This window comes from Balaenoptera borealis, assembly GCF_965194805.1.
Source record: "Balaenoptera borealis genome assembly, chromosome: 20".
In the NCBI taxonomy this organism is placed as follows: domain Eukaryota; kingdom Metazoa; phylum Chordata; class Mammalia; order Artiodactyla; family Balaenopteridae; genus Balaenoptera; species Balaenoptera borealis.
Window position 1 is genome coordinate 370,147 of NC_138879.1, and position 27,584 is coordinate 397,730.

The 27,584-nt window shown below is 55.4% G+C and overlaps 2 protein-coding genes and 1 long non-coding RNA gene across 4 annotated transcripts in view; 1 reads left to right on the forward strand and 2 right to left on the reverse strand.

Moving 5' to 3' along the window:
* Positions 1-1,837: 1,837 nt before the first annotated feature.
* CACNG1 (calcium voltage-gated channel auxiliary subunit gamma 1) lies at positions 1,838-13,058 on the reverse strand. 2 transcript variants are annotated; one of them, XM_082370958.1, is made up of 5 exons: positions 12,703-13,058; positions 6,252-6,320; positions 4,221-4,295; positions 2,954-3,091; positions 1,838-2,524 (listed from the first exon to the last, which is right to left on the reverse strand). In XM_082370958.1, exons 1-5 carry the CDS (start codon positions 12,935-12,937, stop codon positions 2,298-2,300), a joined length of 744 nt encoding a protein of 247 aa, XP_082227084.1. In that variant the 5' UTR covers positions 12,938-13,058; the 3' UTR covers positions 1,838-2,297. The 2 variants fall into 2 exon arrangements, with proteins under 2 accessions (XP_082227084.1, XP_082227085.1); XM_082370959.1 differs by lacking the exon at positions 6,252-6,320 and having other exon boundaries at positions 12,703-13,050.
* Positions 11,354-27,170, forward strand: LOC309617952. Its single transcript, XR_014238215.1, has 3 exons — positions 11,354-11,695; positions 17,190-23,973; positions 27,034-27,170. It is a non-coding gene; the product is annotated as an uncharacterized lncRNA (long non-coding RNA).
* CACNG4 (calcium voltage-gated channel auxiliary subunit gamma 4) overlaps positions 24,763-27,584 on the reverse strand; it is a 57,474-nt gene continuing 54,652 nt past the window's right edge. Inside the window, exon 4 of the mRNA XM_082370956.1 lies at positions 24,763-27,518. Within this exon, the coding sequence (XP_082227082.1) occupies positions 26,980-27,518 (539 nt within the window). The 3' untranslated portion in view covers positions 24,763-26,979. The remainder of the gene's footprint in view (positions 27,519-27,584) is intronic.

Consider the following 27,584-nt stretch of genomic DNA (forward strand, 5'->3'; position numbering starts at 1 on the left):
CAGCACCCTTCCTGCTCGCAAACCGCGGCCCCACCGCCCAGGCTGGCGCGGACGCTGATCTCCGAGTCTCTGACCCGGAGCCAGCGGCTCTCAGGCGCCGTCTTTGCCTCCCCGGGACGCGTCCGCCCTCGGCTGCGGGGCCACGGGGAGCTGAGCGGCCTCCTCTGCGTCTCGCCTGCCACCCGCCCTTCTCGGCAGCGCCCACCCTCTGGTGTCACCCCTGCTCTCCTTGACCCTTTCGGCTTCACAGCCACGCACCGGGCCTGTGCACGTTCCCCGACTCAAAAGCAGGCTGGCTGGGCCCTGTCCGCCCCTCCGAGCGCAGCCCGGACCCCGGAGATGTCAGAGGGCGACCTTCACCGGCCCCGCCATGGTCGCTACCCAGACGCCCCGGACTCTGCTCCTCCCTTTTAAACTGTTCTCAGCACAACGATCGAGTTTCCTTCCTCTCGCTTTACAGAGGCGAACAGCTAGGGGTTAATAAGCTGGCTGATGAGAGTGGTTACTTCAGAACAGGACCGGACAGTAAGTATTTCTGACGTTGCGGGCCGGTCTTAACCCGGCCTGGAAGCAGGAACTAGCATCGGGGGAGGGGGGGGGGCGCGGCTGCGTCTCGGCGGATTCGCTCCTGGACCAGACTCCAGCCAGGCCACTCCGAGCCCTCCCCTCCAGCCACCTTGGCCTAGAAAGACGCGAACAGACACTAACACAGTTTCTAACAGCTCAAGGCCGCACCCCTAGGATGAGCCCAGCCCCCCCTTAAAGTGTCTGCCTGAGAAAATTCAAGGCTGCCTAAAGAGCTTGCTGTTTGTTCCAGCCAACACCTGAGGACAGGGCCCTTATCTCCCAGCCTCTGTGAGAGGGTCGGCGCCTAACTTTGATCATCTCCAGTTCGCCCAGCCCCTTCCAGCCCTTCGCGATCTCTGGCTTCTCAGACCCTGAGGAGCCCTCCTCACCCCTCCCTCACTCACCCTTTAAAGCTCCCGGGCGCCTCTGTGCACACAGCTGAGTTCAATTCATCCCAGACTCTTCCTGTTGCAACAGTGCCTTACTGATTAAAATCTGCCCTGACCACTTTAATTGTGGCCTTGTTTATCTTTGGCAGTTCTGGTAAAACTTTGCTTATGGACACTGAAATTTGCATTTCATGAAATTGTCACATCACGAAATCTTTTTCTTCTTTCGATTTTTCTTAACTATTTAAAACTATAGAAACCATTCTTAGCAGGCAACGGGCCCCAGGTTGACCCACGGCCAGTGGTTTGCTGACCCTTCTCTGCAAGAAAGGTCTTGACATGGACCCCTGGCGCACGGTGAAGGCAAAGGGCGGAGGGGGCCTCTCTGCCCACCGTGTCTGACTCACCATCTCTGAGGGCTGGCCGAGCACGGTGAGGTTTGAAGGCGGAAGGGTGTAAATTATGAAACTCCAGGAGGCCCTACGTGTCTAGCTGCTAAAGCCCTGTTTCCTGATGTTCATTGCAACAAAAATCCAGTGTCTGAAATCAGAGCCTTGCAGCTGCGCGGCTGGAGTGCTGTGTTGGCACTCGGATACCTGGCATGCCAGCAGCTCTGGAAATAACCCTCTTTATTTGTAACGCCCGTGGCTGGTCAGACCGCCTCTGGTTTCTCCCAAAGACAACCCCAGGGCCCAGAGTTACAAATTGGAATTCAGAACCTCTAAGTCTCGTTGGTAAGCAGACCCTCTGTCCCTCTCATCCCCACAAAAGTCCTCAACATCCCCGGGGGCTACGCCTTCATTTCCCCTGCTGGGTCACGGGGCCCCTGGGCTGTGGTCAGGAACCCAACAATTTCTATGCAAGGCCAAGGAAAAAGCAAGTTTTTGAAGAGGTTTTATTTCAAACCACAGTCAGAGTCTAACCAGTTAAAAACTGCTTGTTGGGGCTCCCAGAAGCCAAGGAGGGGCTGTGCGGGTCACCAGGAAGGAGAGGGGGTCTGGCCATTCACACAGCTGAACACCCAGAACAGGTAGACGAGCCACAGAGGACAGTCGGTGGGCTTATCAAGGACAACGGGGAACTCCAGCGGGAGGTCGGGCCTCTCCAAGCGCCTGTGCACCTGCCTTCCTCCTGCGTGGGGCAGGTCTGGACCACGGCCACTTGCTGGGTTCACCGCCCAGAGAAGTGCTCAGACAGGGCGAGCAGCTGTGCTGCCGGCGGGGGTGGGGAGGCGGGGGGGGGGGGAGGGGCGGGTGGGAACAGGGAGAAGTAGTGCTCCCGCCTCCTTCTAGAATGTTCTGGGCTGGGGACAGCCCCGAGGAGGGTCGGGGCCCAGGAGGGCTAGTGCTCGGGCTCGGCGTCCATGCAGGACTCCCAGGGGTTCTGGGGCATCCGCGGCAGGGAGAAGAGCAGGAGGGCGAGGCCGCCTAGGAAGAGGAGGACGAAGGCCGCGCAGGCGCAGGCGAAGGACCAGGAGTAATAGTACTTGATCCAGGCGGTGTCCTCGCTGTCGACCATGCGCTTCACCGACTGCCGTGTGACCTCTACCGAGACGAAGATGCAGAGACCTGGGGGCAGAGCTGGACTCAGGGCCCCGCTGGGGCTTCCGCGTGGGCTTCCAGGTGGAGACCCCGCCGGGGGAGGCGCGGGGGCGTGAAACGGCCCCGGGACTGAGGCCCCCATCGGGAAGCTGCAGAAGTGCGCCCTTTGCCTTTAGCGGCCTTGCGTTCCTTCCTGCGTTTCACTATTTCAAGGTTAACTGAAAGTTTTGTTAGTAACTAGCACCCTCCCTGCCTTGAGGTTTAAGTCTTGGTAAGAAATGGACAGATTGCCGAGATCTGCCCCCTCCCGGCCCACCGGCCCTGGCTGAAGCCCTGGGCAAGCTCGCCCCTGGGTGGAGCCTGGGAATCTGTCCCCACCCGGGCCCCAGGTAGGCGTGACAATGGGGTCGAAGCATCCCCGCAGACCCGGCCCCCGGACGGGAGCCCCCGTCCTACCCGCGAAGGCGAAGAACATGGCTGCCGGCCTCAGCAGGTAATCCCGCTTCTTCCGGAAGGACAGGAGCGCGCAGGCGGTCCCCACGATGACGAAGCCCAGGCTGAAGATGGCAATGGCTGCGGCCGAGATGCTGTACTCTGCGGCACACGAGAGGGCGGGGATGCCGGGACCTCAGAGGGGGCCTCATCCCCTGCACCTTTCGTCACCACTGCTTGTGCCGCAGCCAGGTTAGTGACAGCACCACATTCTACTGTTCCCTTTTCCCAGGTGAGAAAACTGAGGTCCGAGAGGTTAAATCACTCCTTCAGAGTCGCACAGTGGCTAAGGGGTGGGACCAGGACGTGCACACGACCTAATTCCTTCTCCCAGGTCAGGCACCAAACTGAAGTTCCTCCCTCCAGGGGCAGAGGCCTCGGAAGGAAGCGTGAGATTTGCGGCTGGAGACCTTTCTGGAGCAGAACCCTTCCTCCGAGTGTCAGGGCAGAAGGTGGCACTCAGGCTGGTGTGGTCTGTCCTGGGACTGACCAGCAGCCTCTGGAAGGATGACGGAGTGCGGCTTGTTACAGAGCTCGGTGCCCAAGACGATCTGCGTGTGTGTGTGTGTGTGTCAGAGTGTGTGCACCTGTGCATGTGTGTGCACGTGTGTGCATGTGTGCGTGTTTGCATATGTGGGCATGTGTGCGTGTGCGTGCATACCCGTGCCACGTGCAGTCTTCTGTACACATGCACATGCGGGTCCCTACTCAGCCCAGGGGGTGCCTCCGAGCTCGGCGGTTCCCACAAGGGCCCCCAGGGCTCGTGTGCCTCAGGGGCCCTCACGCATCTGCCCCAGTCCCCACCCTCTGATTCTCGGGGAGTGACTTATAGGCGAGGGAGGGACTCAGAGGGACTCCGCGCTCACTCTGAGCCGCCAGCCCTGCAGACCATCACAGGGATCTTGTGTCCTTGTTCCGTCGTCAGAGCTCCTGTGACAGTGGCGTCCCTTGGGCTCTGTGGGCAAGTGGACTCCTTCTGCCCTTTGGGAGCTACCAGGCAAGTCCCTTTCACAAACTCGCCCGAGCCCTGATGCAGGACGCTCAGGGTGCCTGGAGGCGGGTGAGGCTGTCTCGGGGCGCAGAGGGCGACCAGGCCGCTGCTCAGACGCATCGGGAGGGGCTGCTTGTCATCGAGACCCGGAAGTCGGGGCATTTGCGCCCGTGATTTTCCGGTTCAGCAGCGTGACGGGAGCCACTTTTCCTCCCCTCCCTGCTCTCCACACGGGCTCACCTTTCTGAGTGGTAACTTCGAAGATCTCCGAGCTCTCGCCTGGGTTAAAATGCCTGAAGTAGGAACAGTTTTTCTCTGCAAAGGAGGGAGACGGGCTATGAGTTGAGAGAAAGGGCTGCAGCCGGGGCAGGAGCTCAGCCGAGAGAGGGCGAGTGCCGTCCCCCAGGGGGCTTCTGCTCCCCAAACCCTGACTCTGGGCTGAAACAAACATCTTTCACCAACCCTGAGACCAAAACGTTGGTAGGAAAGGGGGTTGCATTAGAGGCTGGGAGATCATCAGGGAGCTGAGGCTGATTGAGTCCAGGGGGCAGAGAGCACTGGGGTACTGAGCCCATTAGGCAGACAGGGAAACTGAGGCCCAGAGCTCAAGTCATCTGTTAGGGGGTACAGGACCCGTGGTCAACCCAGGGCCAAACAGTGGTTCTCAGCCAGGGCTGATGCTGCCCCCAGAGGACACTGGGCAGTGCCTGGAGACATTTTTATGTCACAACTGGGCAGGGCTGCTACCGGCATCTGGTGGGTAGAGGCCCAGGATGTGCTGAACGTCCTACCATGTACAGGACAGCCCCCTACGACATAGAATTACAGGCCCCAAATGTCAGTAGTGGTGAGGTTGAGAAACCCTGGTTCACATCCAGTCTAGGGCTGGGTTTCTTATCTGCATCCAGGCCCACCTGAGGCACTGGGTGTGACCTGGGAAGCAAAGTGTTTTTCAAGAACTTTCCAGGAGATTCTGATGTTCAGCCAGGTTTAGAAGCCTGGCTCGCAGCCCCTTAAAATGCCCTTCAAAGGGCTTTTCTGAGTAGGCCATCTATATGGACTTGGGTGAAGGGCAGAGAACCTCTAATTGAGGGCCAAACGTGATCAAAAGCTCATTTCATTAGGCCCTCAATGCCTGTGGCCATAGAAACAGCCCAGATAAGACCTCCCCAGGTGAGCTGCTTGGCCCACCTGATTAGTGTCAGAAAAGCCATAGAAGATCTGTGCTGGCAGTAGGACCAAAAATCTGGATTTGATAGGGGGCAGAGGAAGAACTCAGAACAAAGAAATTCACACTGATTTTCAATATAATTTCTCTTCCGTTCTTCTCCTTTAATCTCTCTTATGACTAGATATACTGTAAAATCAAAGGATAGTCTTATTGCTTATTGAATACAGTTTACTATTCTATACTCTTGATTTAGGAAGTAGATGAATGGGTTATCTTATACTATTTTGTTTCTTTAAAAAAAAAAACTAAATTAGGTTGCTTTTTTTTTTTTTAAAGGAAACTTGATGGCAATGTTGGCATTTTTTTAAAAATTTTATTTATTTATTTATATTTATTTTTGGCTGTGTTGGGTCTTTGTTTCTGTGCGAGGGCTTTCTCCAGTTGCGGCAAGCGGGGGCCACTCTTCATCACAGTGCGCGGGCCTCTCACTATCGCGGCCTCTCTTGTTGCGGAGCACAGGCTCCAGACGCGCAGGCTCAGTAATTGTGGCTCACGGGCCTAGTCGCTCCGCGGCATGCGGGATCCTCCCAGACCAGGGCTCGAACCCGTGTCCCCTGCATTGGCAGGCAGACTCTGAACCACTGCGCCACCAGGGAAGCCCATAGGTTGCTTTTTACTTATGTGAGGCCCTTCATTGAATTCTTTTTCCTGTGGATCCTTGAACCTCAATAGAAAAACATCTCTGCTCCTAGTCTATATGGCATCTAGTTTGTGCATCCATTTCTTTACCTACATTCAAATGATCACCAGGTGTTTGATGCCTAGCTTCTTTTGGAAACAAACCTGAGATTTGCGAAGTCATAGCTTTCACTGGGGTCCAGGCTTCCGTCTGCCTGACCTGTATAATCTTGCTCCACTGAAGCCTGTGGCCTCCCATTCCCCCTCCCCCAATGTCAGGGTCACTGCTGCTCCCCTAAGCCCAGGAAGAGAGTGACCCCGGGAGATGGAGCCCAGTTTAGCAGCAGTAAATGTTCCATGAGGTAAACAGCCTTTTCTTTGAGCTTCTATATTTAAATCACTTTCCTTTTGAGCTGAGTTACCTGGGGTGTGTGACTGCCACTGGTGATTCGGGATTGATGCTGTGCTTTTCTCTCTTGCAGCTTCTGGTGCTATTTTAAAGCAAAATGGAACCCTCTTATATTTGTTAGATTATTAGCTATAGATTCTCTTGAATCCCTGCTTCAAAATGGCTCGTGCGGAGTCACAGGTCTCCTCGTGTCTCCCTCTGGACAGAGGAAAACTTCTGTTTCCTTCTTTAAGGGCCAATCTCGGTCGTCATTGAAAACCGTCTGAAAAGAACTGACTGAATTCAAGTGTGTTTCACGGTCAGTTCCCTCCCTGACGACGCACAAGCCAAGTGAACAGTGTTCGGCATGAAAGGCCCATCGAGAGCCTGGCCAAGGCCCAGCTGTCTGGCAGGTCCCCGTTGCCAAGGCTCCTCTTGCACAGGTAGAGTTCGGGGTGTCGGCCCCCCCGAGACAGACACCAGGCTCCTGGGGGAGCCACCCTGCAGATTCGGGGGTGGGGACGGGGGCCCAGGTTCAGTCTTCCCCTCCCTCCCCTCCTCTCTCCAGTGCTCTCTCACATGGGCGCTGGGGGGCACCCACGCAGGGCACCTGGAAGCCTCCGCTTCTCTCTGATGTGGCTGGTCCTCGGGCTTGAGGAGGGGCGAGCCAACCCCGTCTGCTCTCTTGCACTTAGCACACGAGGAAGGCCAGCGGCCTCTGCGCTGACCAGGAGAAGCGTCCGCTGCAGGGCCCGTGGCTGCCCGTTGGAGGCCACGGCCCCTTTGTGGTCCCGTTCGGGTTAATCAGCTCGGGCACCTGCCAGTGTCACTCAAGAACTGCCCACGGTCCTGCTGGGATGGGCAGTCCCCGCCCCCGCCCTTAGCCTGGGTGCTGTCTGGGTGAACCGCATCAAGGGCAACTTGAAAAGGAAGGACATTTGAGACGGGCCCCGCATGGGTAACGGGTGGGAGGGAGAGACTGCGTGCAGTCTATGAGCCTTCTCGCCTCTGCCTCGCTGACGTCCCTCTACCCCGTGCCCCCGGCCTACATCCCACTTGCTCAGGACCTGCAGCTTTGCCTTGATGGGCTCCAGCCCCTTCACTGGGCAGAGGGAGCAAGGGCTTTGGACCAGGTTGGCGGAGACACCAAGGCCGGGGTGGTGACCTGGGGCCATAATTAGCAGCTCCGAGGCTCCTGCAGCCTCCTTGTCTCTGCAAATGGCTCACAGTGATTTTAATATTTGTATTTCTTTTTTTCTGTGTTTCTACCATGAACAGTCATAAGACTCAGTGATCTAAAAACTTTAAGTGGATTATTCCTTAAAAAAAATGTCGTAAATCAGTTATTGGGGTTGGAATATTCGGCTAACCAAAGATTCTGATTAAGGGAGGGACTATCTATGCAGAACCATATCTGTGCCAATTTCAAAGAACTAGAACAGAAGGCACATTTAACTCCAAGCTGAACTTGAGTTAATATAGATCTTTCTCTGATAGTTGGCACAGCTTGTATGATTAGGGGATGCCTCTGGGTTATCACTGAGAATGTATCAACCCAATGCTCGTTGATGCAGACTTTAATATATATTAAAAAAAAAACAAAACCTTGTTGATTTGCACAAAACCAAGGGAACGAGTGCTCTGAGGGTCAGAAGAAATGTTTCACCCACTTGTTACTTGCATCAATGCCAGGGTTATCTTCACCCTTTTGGTAAAAGCAGTGCTTGATTCTCCCGATAGTGGTTTCTCTGTGCTCTGTGTTTCCCCATCCCTCTGATTGAAAGGGGCTGGAGAAATCCTCAAGACCTGACCCCAGAGCTTCAGAGCATTGCTGTTGTATGGGGGAGAAGTCTAGTTATGGCCAGTCTCCAGTATGGGCTCCTGCGGATGGGAAAGGGAGCCTCTGAGATTCTTGAAGTCAGTAGTGTCATGTTCTTCCATTTGGCTCCAGTCCTGCCCCACGTACTAGAAGAGAAGATGGGCCACTAGAGAAACTGGGCACTGCTGCTGCCTTGTGCTAAAGAGGCAGAGTCTGAAAAGAAACAACATTCCACACAGCCCAAGGGCACGGGATGACCTTTCTGAGGATTCATTTGGGCTTTCAGACTAGCAGCCTCTTCTGACAACTGGGAAGCCCCTGCTCTCGTTCTGGAGACATTGGAATTGACCTCAGATGCTGATGTGGTGCGTGGCAGTCCTTCTAAGACTCGTGGTCAGTGGAAAACCCAAATTAGACAATTTGTGTCCTCAGAGCCTCCAGCTTTCTATGACTGAGTGGGACCTTGAAAAGCTTCCTCTATTTCACCAGCTCTCGATGCAGCTTCCTCTAAATCACGTCATGTCAAAGTTGGTCTCTCATGTGTTTGCTTGGGTCAGCAGCTTTTGGGAATATGGTGTTTGTATGTGCCGTGGAGGGTGTGGGGAGGGACTGGAGAGCAAAGAGACTCTGGATTTGAGACTTTAGCCTCAGGAAGGCCGCTCTGAGCCTCAGTTTTCTCACACGTAGAATGGGAACCCCTTGCCTCCTCACCGGGTTGTTGTAATAAGTAGTATAATGTAGCAACTAAGGTGAACTTTAGGTGTACGAGTCCTGGCTGCTCTGCCATGGTAACTGTGTGACCTTCGTCAAATCACTCAACTTCTTAGTCCCTTGTTTATCTGTAAGATTGGATGATGATAATAGTATCACCTTGTAAAGGATTTTGTGAGGATTTGATGACCCTGATTACTGTCATCTATCTATCTATCTATCATCTATCTATCTATCTATCATCTATCTATGTATCTATCTATCCATCATCATCTGTCATCCCACTGCCTTCCGGCCTCCATGGTTTCTAGCAAAAATAAGCTGTTTAATCTTACTAAGAATTTCTTGTATGTGATGAGTTGCTTCCTCTTGTTGCTTACAAAATTCTCTGACTTTATCTTTCAATGGTTTGATTATGATGTGCCTAGGTATGAATTTATCCTGCTTGGAGTTCATTAAGCTTCATGAATTTGTAGATTAATTTGTAGATTTGTTTTTCATCAAATTTGGGAAATTTTCAGCCATTATTTTTCACATAACCTTCCTGCTCCTCCCCTGCCCCCACCTCTCTCCCTCTCTCCTCTTTTTCTGAGACTGCTATTATGCATATGTTAATACATTTGATACTGTCCCACAGGTCTCTGAGGTTCTGTTCATTTTTCTTCATTTTTTTTTCCTGTCTGTTCCTTAGACTAGCTAATCTCAACTGACCTATCTTCAGGTTCACTGGTTTTTTTTCTTCTATCTGCTATATAACCCCTCTAGTGAATTTTTCATTTCAACTGTTGTACTTCAAAACTCCAGAATTTCTCTTGGGTCTTTTAAAAATCGTTTATATCTCTTTATTGATATTCTCTATTTCATGAGATATCATTCTCATCTTCATTTTAGTACTTTAAACATGGTTTCTTTCAGTTCTTTGTATCTAAAATAGCTGATTTAAAATCTTTATCTAGTAAGTCCAATATCTGGGCCTCCTTAAGGATCTATTGGCTGCATCCCCCATCCTGACCCCCACCCCATGTATGCGCCATGCTTTTTTAGTTCTTTGTGTGCCTTGTAATTTTTTTAATTTAAAATTTAAAACTCAACATTTTAAACAATATAATAAATGTAGCAACTCTGGAAATTAGATGTCCACTCTTCCCCAGGGTTTGCTCCTGTGGCTGTTGGTTACTGTTGCTTGTTAAGTGATATTTCTGAATTAATTTTGTGAAGTCTGTATTCACGTACGGCCACTGAAATCTCCTCTGCTCAATTAGTTTGGTGGTCAGCTCACAGAGATTTCCTAAAATGCTTGGAACCAACACATCTCCCAGTGTTTACTGAGGTGCTTTGTGCTAAGCAGAGGACCAAGCATTCAGCTAAATAGCCTACATTTCTGCCTTAGTCTTTTTTTTTCTTTCCCTCCCTCCCTCCCTTCCCTTCCTTCCCTTCCTTCCTTCCTTCCTTTCCTCCTTCCTTCCTCCCTCCCTCTCTCTCTCTCTCTCTTTCTTTCTTTTCTCACACAGCTGTTGGTTTTCATGGCTATGACAGAGTCGGGGAGGGGAGAACAGGAATAGTGCGCGTTAAGACACCACAAAGCTCATTGTTCCCACTGAGATTCACCAGTTTTTCTTGAATAAGCACTTGCTGGATTGCTGCAAGACTGGTTAATTTCTAGAGTTCTGAAAAAGTTTATTCTGACCATTTTGGCTAATCTTCTCATTGTTTTTATGGAGAAGAGGATTTTTAGAGGTTCTTACTCTGTCATTTTTTCTGATGTCATCCGAAGTTAATATATGTAAGGCACTTAAAAAAACAATGTTTGGGGGACTTCCCTGGTGGTCCAGTGGTTGAGAATCTGCCTTCCAATGCAGGGGACACAGGTTGGATCCCTGGTCGGGGAACTAAGATCCCACATGCCGCGGGGCAACTAAGCCCACGTGCTGCAACTACTGAGCCCTCGCACCTCAACTAGAGCCCATGTGCCGCAAACTACAGAGCCCACGTGCTCTGGAGCCTGCACGCCACAACTAGAGAGCCTGCTTGCCACAACAAAGACCCCATGTGCCACAACTAAGACCCAATGCTGGCAAAAATAAATAAATAAAATATTTAGAAAAAGAAAATGTTTGGCAGACAGTGCTAGGTTTGTATTTGCAGTTGTTGATGTTGTTGTTAATAAATGAGAGAACACAAATTAACTCTGTTCCTCCCTCTGGAAAAGAGTGATCCAACAGAGCACAGGAAGGATGGGTGGGGAAGGAAAAAGATGTCCACTTGCAGAGAAAGGAGGGAAGAAGGCAGGAATACACTTCGGAAGCTTGTTGGGGGTAAGGCAGTGCTCACAAGTATGGAAGGTATGATTATGGACCAGGATAAGACAGCCTGGAGATAGAGTCTGCTCAGGCTCAAGGCCAAACCATGCTGGCTCGTCCCCTGCGGCTGGTGCACTCGCCTCCCTCCCGCCTGTCTCCTTGTATAGACTCACCTCACCTCTCTCTTCTCCTGCTCTGTAAACTCACCAGGCTTTAAAAGCCTGGCGCCAAGGACAGGTGGACAGGACCTTAACAGTGCGTTCCCATGCATGGTCCCTGGAGACTCTGCCCTGCCCTGCCCTGCCCTGCCCTGCCCTGCCCTGCACAGGGGAGTTGGCTGGGTGAGGCACCTGTTTATGGGTGTGCTCAGCAGTGGCTGAGGGGCGTGGGCATCTGGGCTACGTGATACCCTTCAAGCACATGTCTGTGCCTGTTAAAGCCCTCAGGCCTGGGACTTGGTGTTTCCAAGACAGCTGGGTGTTTATGAGTCTTCCGGGTGTCCAGTAGGAGCGAGCAGGGCAGGGGTTTCCTGGAGCCAGCAGGAGGGGAAGGAAGAGGAAGGAGCGAAGTGGCGGAAAGGGGTTTGGGCACCTTCCTCCCCACATGGACTGCAAGATCTTTGGGGACTTAGCAGTGACTTTCTTGAAGGTAAGGGCTCCAGGAACAGCCCGTCCGATAACAGAGGGCATAATTCTGAAAACCAGGTGGGATGCTTCACTCACCCTGGTCCACTGTCACCTTGGAGTGACAGCTGTAAGCACTGGAAGGGACTTTATGTTGCTGAGCCCAAGATCCGTGTTTTATAGGAAGAAGCAGAGGCTGTGATGGGCTTTGTCAAGCCCCATAGTCCTTTGGGGGTCGTGGCCTCTGATTCCCTGCACAAGCCTCTGTCCTCAGCACCCACTCTGTTTGCTATGCATGGGGAGGGCTCCACGTCTGCGGAACAGACTAGCCACCCTCATACCAGGTGCTCTGGACAAAGAGCTCTCCTTCAATGTGTGCTTCGCTCACACGGTAGGAAGTCGAGGACGGCATCTAAATCACAGTGGAAGGAAACACTTTCTAATTCTGAAGGGGCCCTGGGTCAGGGAAGATGTGCAGGAGGACCCACAGTTCTGGCAAAAAGGCAGGTGGCTGGTCCACAGCCCGGTCCTGCCGCACAAACATGCGAACTGTGCCCAGGAGGGACTCCCGCTTGGTTTCGTGCTCTTGCCGTCTTGACATTCTTAATAATCGTGACAAGGAGTCCTGCATTTTCATTTTGCACAGGGCCCTGTAAGTTCTGTGGCCGATCCTGTCTACACCGCAGCCTGGAGGCTGGAGAATGAACCGCCCCCTCCCCCGCGCCGGGGGTCCCTTTCACCCGAGGACAGGGGCCTGCGTCTGCAGGGAGAGGGTGGGGCCTGGTGCACCCGGAGCCCTAGTCTGGTTTCTTTGCTGAGCCTCTGCCCGCCCGTCCAGACCTCCGCTCTGGGCGCCGAGCCCCGAGCCCCAGCCGGACGCAAACAGCTGGGGCCGGACGCCCTCGCTGCCGGGCCGCCGCGGGCCACCGACTGAACCGCGCGCCGCCCAGCTCGCGCCCCCGGGCCCACGGGCGCGCGGCTTTCCCGGGACGGACCCGGACGGGCAGGAGGGGGGCTGGGGAGGTACGTTACCCCCAGGCAGGGTGATGGGTCCGCAGCTCCTGTCCCTGCCGTCGCCCGGCACGATCCGCTTGGTGCAAATCCGCCAGAGGCCGAAGTGCGCCGCCTGGCAGCTGGCGTTGCGGTGCTCCACGTGGGGGCTCAGCACGGCCCAGTGGTCGGTCACCACGGCCACCAGCGCCAGCACGATGCCCGCCAGCACGCAGAGGAGGGCCAGGCGGACCTTCAGGGCCTCGGTCTGCGGCATGGCGGGCGCGGAGCGGCGGGCGCTGGGGCAGGTCCGGCGGCCGCGTCCTCCCGGGCAGGTGGCGGTCGGGCCGGGGCGGCCGCAGCGGTTCAGTGTGCCCGGCGGGGCCGGAGGGGGCCGGCCGTGGGCGGGGGGGCGCTGGACGGGCCGAGCAGCTGCCCAGACGTGTCAGCGGCCTGAGGAGGCTTCTATTAATGCCCATCCCGGCGCCTGGCCCAGGACGGCTGCTCCTCGGGTTTCAGGGCCGTCTTCGCTCCTGGAGCCAGAAGCACGCTGGGGGGGGGGGGGGGGGGGGGGGGGGGGGGGCGGGCGCTGGCGTGACTGCAGGACTCTCCTCGGGGGACCTGAGCTGGGAGGGGCGAGGGGCAGGCAGCCGGGCCGGCTGTGCGAGCGTCTTCCTTCTGGGCCTGAAAGGACCCCGGGGGGCGCAGACTGCGTAGCCTCTGTCCTTGCACCGGGCGGGCCGGTCACGGGTGGCGGGGGCGTGAATGGGCCCTCGTCCCGGGGTCTGGGGGGAGCCTGCCGAGGGACGCGTCGGGGCTGCCCTGCCCGGGGCCTCTGGAGCCCACCGCCCAGGCGGGCGCTCCAGCCCTGAACCCCACCACACCCCAAACGGCAGGAGGACCTCCGGTGGCTCCGGAGCCTCGCATCAGCTCGCACTATTTCCTTATCAATTCTCTTTCCATCCCCCCAGTGAGGTCTAGAAGAAAAGCTCTGTCTGGGGTTAGTAAGTCTTTAACACCTTTCTGATGCTTGTAAATCCAAGACTAGCCTAGAGAGGACAAAAAACCCAGCTGGGGGCTTCCCTGGTGGCGCAGTGGTTGAGAATCCGCCTGCCAATGCAGGGGACACGGGTTCGAGCCCTGGTCAGGGAAGATCCCACATGCCCCGGAGCGACTAGGCCCGTGAGCCACAACTACTGAGCCTGCGCGTCTGGAGCCTGTGCTCCGCAACAAGAGAGGCCGCGATAACGAGAGGCCTGTGCACCACAATGAAGAGTGGCCCCCGCTCGCCGCAACTAGAGAAAGCCCTCGCACAGAAACGAAGACCCAACACAGCCATAAATAAATAAATAAATAAACAAACCCAAAGTTAAAAAAAAAAAAACCCAGCTGGATTTGACTGTGGTGCTGTTGGCACTGTACCCTTTTAGTCGCACCTTCTATTAATGGCAGGTAATAAAGATTTTCCAGTTACATTGTCATTTACAAAATAAATATACTTAAGTAGGAAGAGCAGAAGTAGGTCGATTTACAGGTGACTATTAAGAGGCTAAGGGGCGTGTGCTGCCACAGAGGACACGTGGGGTTTGGGGACCGCCTGCCCACACCCCCCCCACCCCAGGGCCGGCACTCCAGGCTGGAGACCCTACAGCCCTCCCAGGCTTCTGCACCTCCTTTCTCAGGTCACCAGGGGCCTCTTTTGGGGTGTATCCAAGAAGCTGATGCACGGCCAGGAAGAGACCCCTGAGCTGGGCAGGGGTTTGACCTCTAAAATCCTGGCCTCTGGTTGACACAGCTTACAGAAAGACTGCCTGTGTGACGAGGACCATCCAGGGGTCCAGCCGCGAGGTCACAGACTGCTAATAACAATGCTGGTCATAGTGAGAGCTCAGCCTCAGTGAGTGCTTACTACCTACCAGGCCCTCCGCTAAGCCTTACCATACCACTGCAGTTAATCTTCACACCAGTCCATGAGGTGAAGACAACTATCACTCCCATTTTACAGATAAGGACCCAGACGCTCAGAGACATGAAGTAACTTGTCCAAGGTCACACAGCAGGTGAATGGTGAAGCCAGGTTTCAGAACCCAGAGCCCAAACTCTTAACCAGTGGCTGGAGCTGGGAGGAACTTTTGAGATATATTCTGACTGTAGGGGAGGAAAAATACCTTTGTCCTTTACCCTAACGAAAGACAAATTGACAAGAGAAAAGCATACAAATTAATGGGTTTTTAAAAATTAATTTATTTTTGGCTGTGTTGGGTCTTTGTTGCTGAGCGCGGGCTTTCTCTAGTTGCGGCGAGCGGGGGCTACTCTTCATTGCAGTGCGCGGGCTTCTCATTGCAGTGGCTTCTCTTGTTGCGGAGCACGGGCTCTAGGTGCACGGGCTTCAGTATTTGTGGCTCGCGGGCTTCAGTTGTTGTGGCTCGTGGGCTCAGTAGTTGTGGCTCACCGGCTCTAGAGCGCAGGCTCAGTAGTTGTGGTGCATTGGCCCAGCCGCTCCGCAGCATGTGGGATCTTCCTGGACCAGGGCTCGAACCCATGTCCCCTGCATTGGCAGGCGGATTCTTAACCCCTGCGCCCCCAGGGAAGTCCTAATGTAAGTTTTATGTGGCACAGAAGTCTTTGTAAAACATGAAGACTTAAAGAATCTGTTAAACTTGAGCCTTTTTTTTTTTTGAGTAGTGTATTTATTGTAATACTTTAATTTTTTTTCCCTGAATGAAAACATGTTCATTATAAAAATGCAACCACATACATGTATATGGAGAAGAAAAGTGATACTTGTTTTTTTTGTATTCCTTGTCTGTAATACCCCTTTCGTCATCCAGAGAGAAACGCTGTTCACGATTTATACCTGAGCGTTTTAATGCGTGCTGTGTGTGATGAAGAGTGGGTACAGGGACTTCCTTGGTGGTCCAGCAGTAAATAATCCACCTTCCAATGTGGGTTCGATCCCTGGTCGGGGAATTAAGATCCCACGTGCCGCGGGGCAGCTAAGCCTGCGCGCCACAACTACAGAGCCCACGTGCCCTGGAGCCCCGGCACCACAACTAGAGAGAAGCCCGCATACCCCAACTAAGACCCAACACGGCCATAAATAAATAAGTAAGTAAATAAATAAATATTTTTTTTAAAAAAGAGTGGAACATACAACAGGACAAAAGGATTGAGCGAAGGGCAGGAAACTGGTGGGGGGTGGGGGGAAGCAAAGTCTGTTCATTCAGATGCTCCTCTGCATTTGTGGGACGTTTGCTCCTTTCTTCTGGGCATAAGGAGGGCACCTCTCATGTGAGTGTCTCATGACCTGCTTCAGGGGAGGGTCAGAGAGGCCTTCTGCACCTGCCGTTTCTCCAATTCCTTCAGTTTAAATGTGCAGCATGCCAAGGTACCATATCTTGGGGCACCGTGTCCTGAACCCCGTTGTGACTGATTAAGGAACCTGTGGGCTAGAGACAGGACGTCACAGACCAGGACCCCCGTGAACAAGCACAGGGCGGAGACCTCAGGGCTCCAGCCACAGACCGGCCTGAACCTCTGCATCACACACCAGCCCCTCATCCAAGCTGTAATCTCCCGACAGCGTCTCTCTGAACCTTCCTCACCTCTGCCCCCTCCTCCCCCTGCCCGCATCCCCCACACCCGTCACAGCCCAGTGACCTGCCGGCACCTGTCACGGCTCGCTTCAGCTCAGAGAGTGCCCGTGTGCCTTCAGGCAGCTGCCCCCAAGAGCACTCTTGGAAGTTGGCACGTGACGCGCGGCCTCAGGCCCCTGGCATCGCCCCTGTGGGCCCGGCTCCAGGGCCCAGGCGGCCGGGGTCTCAGGGGGCGCTGGGTAGCCTGATGCGGACCCGCGGTGTGCCAGGGACCCCAGCCCAGCAGCAGGTGAAGAGCAAGAAGTAGATGCTGGAGCTTTAGGACTGACCATCCAGGAAGAAGCGCATTTCCTGGTGTGGTGGGAGTGGCACCCTAAGCTTACCAGCGCCGGGAGCCCCCCGAGGTCTCCGAGAGCGCCCTCGGGGGGCCTGGCCCGCAGGCGCACTCAGCCTCGGCCACAGCAGCACCGCAGGCCCCTCCGAGAAGCCAGGCTGTCTGCTCTGCTCCCCAGGCCGCACCGGGCCGGGTGGGGGCCTCCGTGGAGGCCGGAGCTGGGCCACGCCAGCAGCCTCCGCTAAGGCCCTACCCTTCCCCGGGGACTGGCCTGTGGGTGCGGGAGCCAGCCAGCTGCAGGGTCGGAGCCCTGCCCTGCCAGCCTCCAGCTGTGTGGCTTTCAGCCAGTTAACCTCTAAACGCCTTTTCCTCTAGGACTTGAGATAATGCACTTCAGCAGCTCAGCCCGCGGTAGATGCTACGTACCGAATTAGGTCCCCCTTAAATGCGTACGTTGAAGCCCAAACCCCAACCGGATAGTATTGGGAGGTGGGACCTTCAGGAGATATTTAGGTTTTGATGAGGTCACGAGGGTGGGGCGCCCGTGACGGATTATAAGGACAGACGCCAAAGAACTTGCTGTTTCTTCTCTGCCACAGGAGGACTTCGCGAGAAGGCAAAAAAGCCCGGAAGAGGGCTCTTACCAGAACCCAGCCGTGCGGCACCATGATCTAGGGCTTCCAGCCTCCAGAGCTGTGAGAAAACACATTTTGTTCTTTAAGGCGTTCGTTCTGTCACGGCAGCCTGAGCCGACTGATGTCGTTGGCAGTTTGTCCAGCTTGGTTATTGCTACGACTGTTGCTTATAGACTACAGATGAATCAGCTTTCTCTGATGGGCTGTAAGCTTCTGGAGACTATATTATGTACTCATTCTGGATTCCCTCAGAGAACCCCCTGGATTTGAGCCCAGGGTTGGCTCTTCATAAAGGTTGGTTGAATGACGGATGGATGGATGGACAGATGGGCTGAAGGAGCTCAGATAACTGCCTCCACTAGATGAGCCAAAGGACGTTTCCATGGCCACAGGGGCATAAGAAATGGCAGCCCGGGCTAACCCAGTACAGCTTGGACCAGAGGCTAATGTGCTGCCAGGTGCTGAGGGACAGCCCAGGAGGGCACCACTGCCACCTGTGTGATCAAGTGCACGAGGGAGAGCCGACATTTTCCGCAGACATTCTTCAGATAGAGATGCCGCACTCAGCCCATCGGGAGTTGGCTGCACTTCACTCGTCCAGAGGAACCAGCTTCCATTTGCCCCAAAAGACTGCTCTTTTTCCAAGAAGGACCAGACATAATTGAGGGAAGGAAACACCTCCCAGAAGGGGGCCTCATTTGGAGCCGGGGCCAGGGCACACCTGGGTGGGGGAACCCTCTTCAGAAACGTGTTGATCTGATTTTGAGCTCAGGCTTCGTTAGGCTGAGAAATGGCCTTGGGTGTATGTCTTAAAAGACTATAAAACAAGGCGCCACCCTGCTGTCTCAACCTCTTTTCGCAGCTTCATCTCCCTCCCTGCAAGGTTCAGCGTGGACCTTCTGTCGCCTCAGGCCTGCCGTCCCCAGTTCTAACCTGTGAGCCAAGAACGGTCTCTGCCTCTGTCCAGGGGCCCAGACTTCTCCCGTCTGCAAACTCAGAGATCCCATCGCTCGACCTCTGCTTCCATCATCACATCCCCTTCTCTGACTCTCCTGCATCCCTCTTTCCCTTAAATGGACCCTTGTGATCATGTGGGGTCCACCCAGATAATCCAGGACAATCTCCCTGTCTCAAGATCCGTAATTCAATCACATCTGCAGAGTCCCTTTTGCCACGTAAGGTGATATATTCGCAGGTTCCAGGGATTAGGACTCGGACATCTTTGGGGGCCACTATTCTGTGTGCCACACGCACTGACTTATGATTTCCTTGATTTTTTCTGGCATCACGTTGCAGCTCAGGTGCAGGGATGGAGAAGGTGGGAGGTGACACTGAAGGAGGGCTGCGGCTCTTCCAGGGGGAAAAACTAGAAGGAAGAGGCCGAGGGAACTGAGGGCAAGCGTGGGTTTAAAGGATGATTTGTCAGGTCTGGTTAGGATTGGTTAGGTCATGGTTAGGGTCGCCCTGCGACCTGGGAATGTCACCGTGTTGGGAGAAAATGGAGAGGTCAAGACCCTGAAGGGCTTGGTGAGGTTGCAAAGCAGGTATAGTGGGGGGATGGGCAAAGGAACTGGGTGCAGTGGAAGCTGTGGTCAGAGGAGGATGGGGGCCCCGATGATCCGGCGGGGGGGACCGTCAGGGGAGATGGTGAGATCCAGGCTGGGGATGAAGGTGAGTGGACACGACAAGGTCAGGTGGTCCCTGGAGGTGCGCAGGCCGGAGAGCTGAGAGGCCAGGAGTCGGAGTGTTGGCCCCGTGGACGTTGACGTGGCAGGACTTGGGCTGCAGAGGAGGCCTCGCGCCAGAGCGGAAGCCTCTGATGGCGTGAAGGAGAAGCCGGGAGGGCGTTCAGGAGGTGACAGTGGTGAGAAAGCGCTCGCGGGGTCTGCCCAGGCCCTCTGAGAAGACTCTTCCCCAGGAGGGTGGAGGAGCGATGGTCTGGAGCTGTCAGCATCCCCCCACTCTCCTCTCCTGCAGTTAGAAGTCCAAGGACATGAGTTCAGAACCTCCTCTGATCGCAGGCTTCTGTTCCTGAGGTTGCATCGGCAGTTTTGTTGGGCGCTGCAAGTTTAAAGGTGTCTGAATCAGGTATATCTGCCCCCCAGCTTCCTCTGGATCCTAAGGTCCCTCAGATCTCCCTTCTCCCTTTCCAGCCCCACACCTCTTGGGACTGAGGATGGGGCTGGGCAGCCTGCGTGTTACACTGGGACCCTGGCAGGGAAGCCCAGCAGGAGGGCGGGGAAAAGGAGAGTCCTTGGGGGAAAATAAGTTTTCATCTGTCCCGGGAGGACAGTTCCAGAGGACACAGTGGAGACGGAAGGTGGAAGGGAGGGTTGGCGGGTGGAGAAGCCTGCAGAGACTAGGGGGCCAGAGTGCATCTTCCCAAATGGCTGCAGCTGCCTTCCTGCTCTCGCACGTTCCTCCGGAACATGCCGCTCCCCGTCAACAAGAGGAGTCCCTTCCTCTCCCCTTGACCTCAAGCAGGCTTTTGACTGGACGCTTCAAGTGCAGTGGGAGTGACGCTCTGTGACCTCTGAGACTCCCACCGTTCCCTCTTGCTCTGGGGACACCCGCCCTTGGACCTGGCCACCGTGCTGTGAGAAGCCTCGTGTGTAGACATTCAGGCTGAAAACTGGAGCCAAGGTCTTTGTCAGCAGCCAGCATCACCTGCCAGGCCTGTGAGCCGAGCGGCCTGAGATGATTCCAGCCCCCACCATCGGGCACCGAGTCTTCCAGCCGAGGCCCCAGGCACAGGAACAGAGCTAAGCTAGCCTGACCCTGCCTCTGTCAAGCAGAGATAAGATTCTGTGACCGTATTTAATGGTTGTTTAAGAGCACAGAGTGTTGGTGTCATTTGTTACATAGCCTTACTAGCTAATACACTCAGTGACTGGAAGGAATGAGGTTTTGTAATTGAAGAAGCAGCCCTAGCTTTCCAAGAAGCACTCAGTGTGAAGACAGCCTCCTGGCAGGGAGTGGAGGAGGAAGGCCACGATCGCCACAGCCCAGACCCCCCGTGCGTACGCAGACAAGATCCTGACTCTGTTTGGTGGTGGACGAGGAGCCTGGTCTTCTCACCAGCCGCTGGGATAAAGCTGGGCCAGAAGGTCATCGTGTGAAGTCACCAGATCATTCTGTTTTGTTTTGTTTTATTTTGTTTTGTATTGGCTGTGTGACTTGCAGGATCTTACTTCCCCCACCAGGGGTTGAACCCTGGCCCTCGGCAGTAAAAGCACGGAGTCCTAACCACTGGACTGGCAGGGAATTCCCAGAGAAGTCACCAGACCTTAACCAAAGGCAGCCTGAATATCCCCGAACTTTGGTCTCATCCAGACACTGTTTAAGATCTAGAGACCCGAATCCGGCAATAGTTATATAAATGGTGGGATCTCTGTGTCATGCAGTCATTAAAGATTATGTTTTCGAAGAATAATCTAAATTAAAGACATGGGAAGATTCTCATAATGAATAACAGTGAACAGGGGCAGGGTATTGACCCCACGTACATTTGGGTGCAGTGAAACCTTAACTGTGATTACATCTTAGGTGGTGGGATTTTGGCTGGTAGTGTCTTCTTCTTTAACTTTTCTGTATTTTGCAGATTCTTTTTAAAGGTAAAATGTAATACTCTTAGAATGAGAAAAACATAAGTATTATTTGTTTTAAAAAGCACCTAGTTATTTGCAATTTAATTTGTGGACTCTGGAGATCTCACAGGGGTTAACGTATCTCCGAGAACCCTTATCAAGGGACAAAGGTCAGGACGTAGGTCCCTCCCAGCCCCCTTTCCTGAAGTTGTGAGCACGAGGGGGTGGGTTTTTCACCCTCTTTGATCACAGACTTCTGTTCCTGAGGTTGCACCAGCAGTTTTATTGGAAGCTGCAAGTTTAAAAATATCTGTATCAGGTGTGTCTGCCCCGTCTCCCGCTCTGGATTCTAAGGTCCCCTCGGTGCCTCCCCTCCCCCGCCCAACTCGAGGGCTGGGCGGCCAGGGGTGCTATATTAGGAACCAGCTCAGGAGCAGAAGTCACGTGGCTGGCTCTGAGCCCCCTGCAGGGAGGCCTGCCCCCACCTTCTTCTCCCCGCCGCCAGGCCTCTCCTCTTGCCAACTGCACACTAGGGACCTAAAACAGGACCTCTCCCCACACAGCCTGGGGACCACTGAGGGCAGAAACGGACGGGCACCAGCCAGAGAAGCCACTGGGACAGGAGCCTCCTCCCGGGGGCACCACCCAGTGCCTGGATGGGCTGGAAGACGGGCTTCTCCCCTACCGACGTGCTGCCGGCACAGACACCCCGCGGGCCCGGCTCTCAGAGCACCTCCTTCCAGGGCTGTTCTAGAATAATTCTTTTGGGGAAATTCCTTGAGTGTTGTTAGTCGACAGACGCTCCTGAAAGCTCACTCTAAGGCCAGTCCCCAAGCTGGCGTATTTATGAATGTTTGCTTAAGTTAAAGTCTAATTCGTTCTCCCAGCGGCCCTGGGAGGGAAGCATTACCCTCCTTCCTCATTTGCCCCGGGAGGGAACTGGGGCTCTGCGAGAGCTTGGGTTACTGGCCGGTGCTGCCCAAGGGTGGCTGGGGGATTTGGTCTCTGTCTTTCCGGCTCTTGGCCACGTCGCTGCAGCTGCCGGCAGTGGGTGGTGAGGCCCAGTGGCCAGCTGGGCCAGGATTCTGGGCTTATCCTACCACTGCCCTTTGGTTCAATTCCATCAGCATTTTGCCCCCAAACCCTGGGACAAGGCACACCTCCCCTCCCCCAGGGAAAGGTGGCCCTTTTCCCATTTCCTTCTTCAACCCCCAACTTCTGTTTTCACAACTGTTGGCTCAGAAGTGAAGAGGAGAAAGGCAGAAATCCAAGTGTGTTGAAGGGAAAGGAAATACTGAGAATAAGTACGTGAGTTTTGCTAATGTGGCCACAGCCTCGATGCAGCACTGAAAACCCGCTGTGTGATCCTCCCCCTTTCTGTGCCTCGGTTCCCCTCATTGTAAAACCAGCCGGGAGTTACTGACATTTTGGACCAGATTATTCTCGGGGACGGTAGGGAGTTGAGCAGCATTCTCAGCCTCCACCTGAGACGCCAGGAGCATGCCCTCCCCCGCTGTGACAGCCAGAAATGTCTCCAGACATTGGCAAATGTCCCCTGGGAGTAAAATCACCCCCCCCCCCCACTTGAGAACCACTGGGCTAGTGGTGTCTCCCTTTTGAGTTTGTTCTGAAGATCCTCAAAAAATTTTCCTTCCTTCCTTTTATTCTCCCTTCCATCTCCCTCGCCTCCTTCTTTGGACTTGATTCCTCTTCTATGATGAGCACATTGAATGAGATGATTCCTAAGATACCTGCCACCCCGGCTGGTCTTGATGTCCAGTGATCCTGAGATTCCTGTTTACGTCAAGGCTTGAGCTCAAGCCTGCTCCTCCAACCTAGGAAGAAGGTAGCATGGACCCATTTTACAGATGGGGCATCCAGAGCAGAGAAGAGGCCCGACTTCAACTCTGGAGCTGGAGGAGGGGCTCTGGACACACAGAGGCTGATGCAGTCCCAGGCAAAGGGGTCAGTTTCAAGTAGGCACTCCCAAAATGATCTGGGAGGGGAGGCAAAAGAGGGAGATGCCCAAAGACCCAGACCAGGAGCTGAGACTGACCAGCTGTGCCCCAAACTGTATTCCTCCCCTCCCCAGCTAGACTACACAGCCCATCTCCCGGCTCTCAGGTGGGACCACGTGATTGAGCTCTGGCCAGTGGCATGTGTGCAAAAGGGGATGTCACGACTTCCTGGTCCATTAAAACCTCTCACAACACCCTCTACCCACAAGACCACCTGCCGTCCCCCTTCTCCATCTGCCCGCTGGATGTCAACGCCAAGGGCAACCTTAGACACCCAGGTTGTGGATGGCAGAGCCTCCACGGCGGGTCTCTGAACCTCTGAATGACAGTGTGTATTCTGTACACAATGTACCCGCCCCATGGACCGGACTCTATGAGTGACAAATAGACTTCCATTGTACTAAGCCATTCTGCACTCGGGGTGGTTAGCTACACCATTAGCCTACTCTGAGTGATACAGGGAAAGGGTAAAGTGAGGGCCGGAGGGGGCTCTGGGCCCTAGACCACCCACTTCCGTGTCGGTTCCCGCGGCTCTAACTCTGCCGGTTATGGAGACAGAGTTTTTCGTTGAACTGAAACGCGTGGCCGCGTGAGCCCCGCGTCGGACGGAGGCCGTACCGTGGCGCTGAATGCAGACCACACAGGAGTCCGCCCAGGACCGCTGCAAAAAGCGTGTGCTGAGCCAGAGTCTCCTCAGGGCTAAAAATAACCAGAAGTTCTGGCCCCTGGTGCCAATGCCGAGTGTCATGGCTCCGGGCTGGCAGAGCCGTGAGCCCGGAGCTTGGCAGGGGTCAGTGGGTGGGACAGGGCAGAGGTCCCCTGCCCCAGCACCGGCTGGCTCAGGGCCTCTGGGAACACCAGTGTCCCCGGGTGCCTGTCTCAGGAAGGAGGAAAGAGGGTTAAAAAGCCAGGGCTGAAAGTTCAGACAAGCCGGTTCCTGCAGCCACAAGGGCCGGGATGTGGGGACACTGGGACCTCAGCCTCGCTCCCAAAGCCCTGGGAAAGGCCTTCGTGACACCAACGTTCTCCTGAAGGAAGCTCAAGAGTCCAGTGCATCTTGGCTCCAGGAGGACCAGAGAAGGCCACGGCTCTCAGGAAGAAAATTCTCCTGAAAGAGAGGGGAACGTGTCACTGGATGTGAAGGTGCGCTGGGCTGCAGCTCCAGTGGGACCAGGGGAAGATGCTGATTATCCGGCCTCAATGCCTGTCCAAGGGGTGGGTGGACGTACAGCCGGTGCCCACCTGCCAGCGTGAACCTGGCGGGTTGCACCATGACCGGCGGGGGTCTGTGCAGTATCTTGATCAGAGGGGTCTCTCTGGTCCCCCTCTCCATCCCTGATTTCTCTCCTCCCGGTGGCTGGGAGCGGGGGCAGGCAGCTGCCATGCCTGGGGTTGGGTGGCTTCCGTGCCATTTGACCTCTGGTTGGAGCCGCATTCTCCCGTCCAGTTCCTCCAGGCATAAAAGCTCACACTCTGGGACAGGACCCCTCTATCTGCTCCTCATTCATTTTGGAATTGGGAGGGGAAGGAGGCTGGTTCTGGGACTTTTTAGGAACCCACCAGGCAGCCTGGCGCCCCTGAGGCTGCAGCCCGGTCCAGCCAGCGCCTGCCCTGCAGACTCTAAAGACAGGCCTGGCTTGCTCAGCTGCCCAGACGCTTCCGCCACGCCGGGGGTGGCCTGTCCCTCTTCTGCCTCGTCTGTGACAGGGCACCTCCATGGCATCACCCAGGAGCGTGAAGCCAGCTGGCAGTGCCGGGGGGGTGGCCAGTGACCCGGACAAAATCCAGAGAAACTGGCCTTGACCAGCACAGGGTCCGCTCTCGCCTCCCCTTCTCCTGGAGGGTCCCCAGCGTCTCCTAGACCTGAGGACACTAAGTGCCCACTAAGACTTGAAGGGACCTCCCCCCTCCCCCCTCCCACATCGAGAAGAGAACGTTTCAAAAATGTTTTTATTTAATTAAAAAAAGACAGAACTAACAACCCAAAACCAGTAGTAGGTACGGGATTCACAGGGGCTTAACTGGCGAGACACACAGGGGCAGGATGGAGAGGGCGTGGGGTCGGGGGAGTGTGGGGGGCACAGGCCACCCAGTGCCCCCGTGGGCGCAGGTCTCAGAGCGAGGGCAGGCGAGGAGGAGGGGGCGACCAGAACCTGGGGCAACGGTGGGAGAAAGGCTGTGAAGACCAGAGGCGCTGAGGTGGTTCTGCCCCCTGCTCTTCTGTCCCTCCTGTCGCTTCTTTCTACTTTCTTGGCCCCGAAAGTGGGCCCTGCGTTCTCTTCCTGGGACTGGGCAAGAGGTAGGATTCATTGGAACACAGCTTTCTCCACGAAATGATGGAAACTTCCAGGGCAGCAGGTGGGAAGGTGGCTTACGTGGAAGAAAGGACAAGGCTGCCTGCTTTTGGAAGTGACCTTGCTGGGGATGAGTCCCCAGATTTTGCCCCCATCCTTCTAGCTTGGTGGGATGGTGTCATGGCCTGGGGAGGGGGAAGGCGGGCAGGGGCAGGCCACGAGCCCGGACACTCCAGCACTCACTGCTGTACATGCTTGGACAAACCACACAAAGCCAACCTCGACGGGAGGGAAGGGTTTCGAGCAAGCGCGGAGGGGCCCCGGCACGCGGTCACTGGGGGCGGGACATGTGGAGGTCCCCTCTGGGGGCGGCGGAGGATGGCGACGACCATGACCCGGATCTGAACTCCCGGGGCCGAGTCCGCCTAGGGGGTCCACGAGCAGGTGGCTGAGGTAAGAACTTGCTTGTCACTTCTGAGTACGACAGCTACCGGGGTTGCGGACAACTGCTTCAGAGGGATTACCAGGTCTCAAAAAGTAAGAAAGGATCTGTCTTCAGAAAGCACGTGTTTATATAAAAGAGGCTCAGCTCCGTGTTCCAGAAAGCTTTCCTTCTGAGCCCGGACACGCTTCCACATTCTCTGCTTGCCTCCAGAGGGGAGAAACGGTTGGAAAAATGTCAAGCATGGAACCTGCCGCCTCACTTCCCAGGTGCTTGGCCCTTTCATCCAAACTTCCTCGCTGAGTGCTTTCGGGGCGGGGTGGGGGCAGAAGAAGTGACAGGAACAGGGGCTGAGGCAGGGGCTGCTGCCACTTTTCAAGAGGGAATTGATGTAACTGCTCTCCTGGCATTTCTGCAAGAAATCAGGATGAGTGGCCACCCCGGAAACGGGGGTTTGTTCTGATCTTCTGGTCTCTGTTCACCCTCGGGTCTCCCTTTCTTGCACAAGGTTCGGGCTCTTGTTGCCAAACAGCTGGAGGGAAGGTCTGTCCCTATGGCCCCCCAGGAGGGGCAGAGCTGCTCCTCAGGCCAGTGCGCAGAGGTGGGGGGACAAAGTAAGAGACCACCCTTCCTCTGACCCGTGGAATCTTCCTGACTCTCAAGTACAGTCAGTGACTTCTGCCCTTTCCATGTGAGGCAGAACCTTCCAGAAGCAGAGAGGAGAGCCTTTACCTCACTCCCAGGCCAGCGAAGACGCCCCCAAACCCCACGGATTCCTCCGCAGGCCTCGACGTCCTCAGGCTGAGGGAAGCGGCCCCGGACAGCACAAAGGCCAGAGCACCAGGTGGTCACAGGCTCTCTCCTCAGCGTCAGTGTTACCTCAACAAGCGGCCGCTGCCAGAGACAGACAGACAGACAGACAGACAGACAGAAGGAAAGGGGGCAAGCTTCGGCTTCCTCGCCTGCGGCTCACAGACGCCAGAACCTTGGGTTCAAAAGCAGCTGACCAGCATCCAAAGGCCCCTGCGGGCCTGGTGAAGCCCGGGCAGGGAGGGAAGGCCCCGAAAGCCTGTTCTTCTGGCAGAAGATTTGTTTCCAAGAGGAGATAATGGCTCGATTTTGTTTTCCCGGGTGGGGCAAGGCTGTGCAGCCTCAGGAGAGCTCTGGGGCCTCCTGGGAGATTTCGGAACCCCGGGGCATCAAAACACCCTTTTTGGGGATAAAATCAGCCTTCTTGCTTCTGATTCCCATCTCCGGGGCTTCGCTCCAAGCCAGCCCGCGGCCCATTCTGGAGACCCGGGAGGGTGGGGTGTGGCCTCAGTCTGTTGTTGGTCCGTCTTACGGGTCAGATGCCCCCTGTGGGGTCCAAGCCGCCCACCTGGGGAGAGGCCGGTGCCGAGAGGACGGGGCGGCTCACACCGGGGTGGTCCGCCGGTGGAGCATGCTGATGCACACGTCTCCCTTCAGGTCCTGCTGGAAGACGTCGTGCACCTGCAGGAAGCCGGCCTCCTGGTCGGGGCTGTAGCTGGCGGCCGTGGTCACCTTGAGGGGCTCCCTGGACAGCGTGTACATGGCCAGCTCGCCCATGGGAATGGCCCCGGCGATCTTGAGCCCCACCGGAGACGCGTCCCTGGACGGGGAGGCCTCGGTGGACCTGGAGCTGGACCGCGAGTGCCGTCGCCGGTACCGGTAGCTCGGCATCCTGGCGTAGGGCGACGAGGAGGGAGCCTTAAGGAACTCCCGTTTGGTCTTAAATCTCAGCTCTTTGTTTTTCTCAATGTAAATGTTTACGGCCAGGACGCCCACGGTCTCAGCCACAATGAAAGACAGGGCTCCGAAGTAAAAAGACCAGCCGTAGTTGTAATGGTTTTTTTTGTCTTCGTCGCGCTTGTCGCTGGGGTCTCCCGTGTTGCTGGAAATGTACACGATGATGCCGATGATGTTACTGAGGCCTGAAAGGGAAGCAGGAGGGGGGTGGGGGTGGGGGTGGGAACAAAGGCAGAGAGAGGTTAGACCCA

Bases quoted from the DNA above. Each gene is read 5' to 3' on its own strand.
- CACNG1 (XM_082370958.1), bottom strand. From the start codon at position 12,937: ATGCCGCAGACCGAGGCCCTGAAGGTCCGCCTGGCCCTCCTCTGCGTG. The intron at 3,092-4,220 runs GTGAGCCCGTGT...CGTGTGCCGCAG, and splicing joins CGAAGTTACCACTCAGAAAG to AGTACAGCATCTCGGCCGCA. The intron at 2,525-2,953 runs GTAGGACGGGGG...CTCTGCCCCCAG, and splicing joins CATGTTCTTCGCCTTCGCGG to GTCTCTGCATCTTCGTCTCG.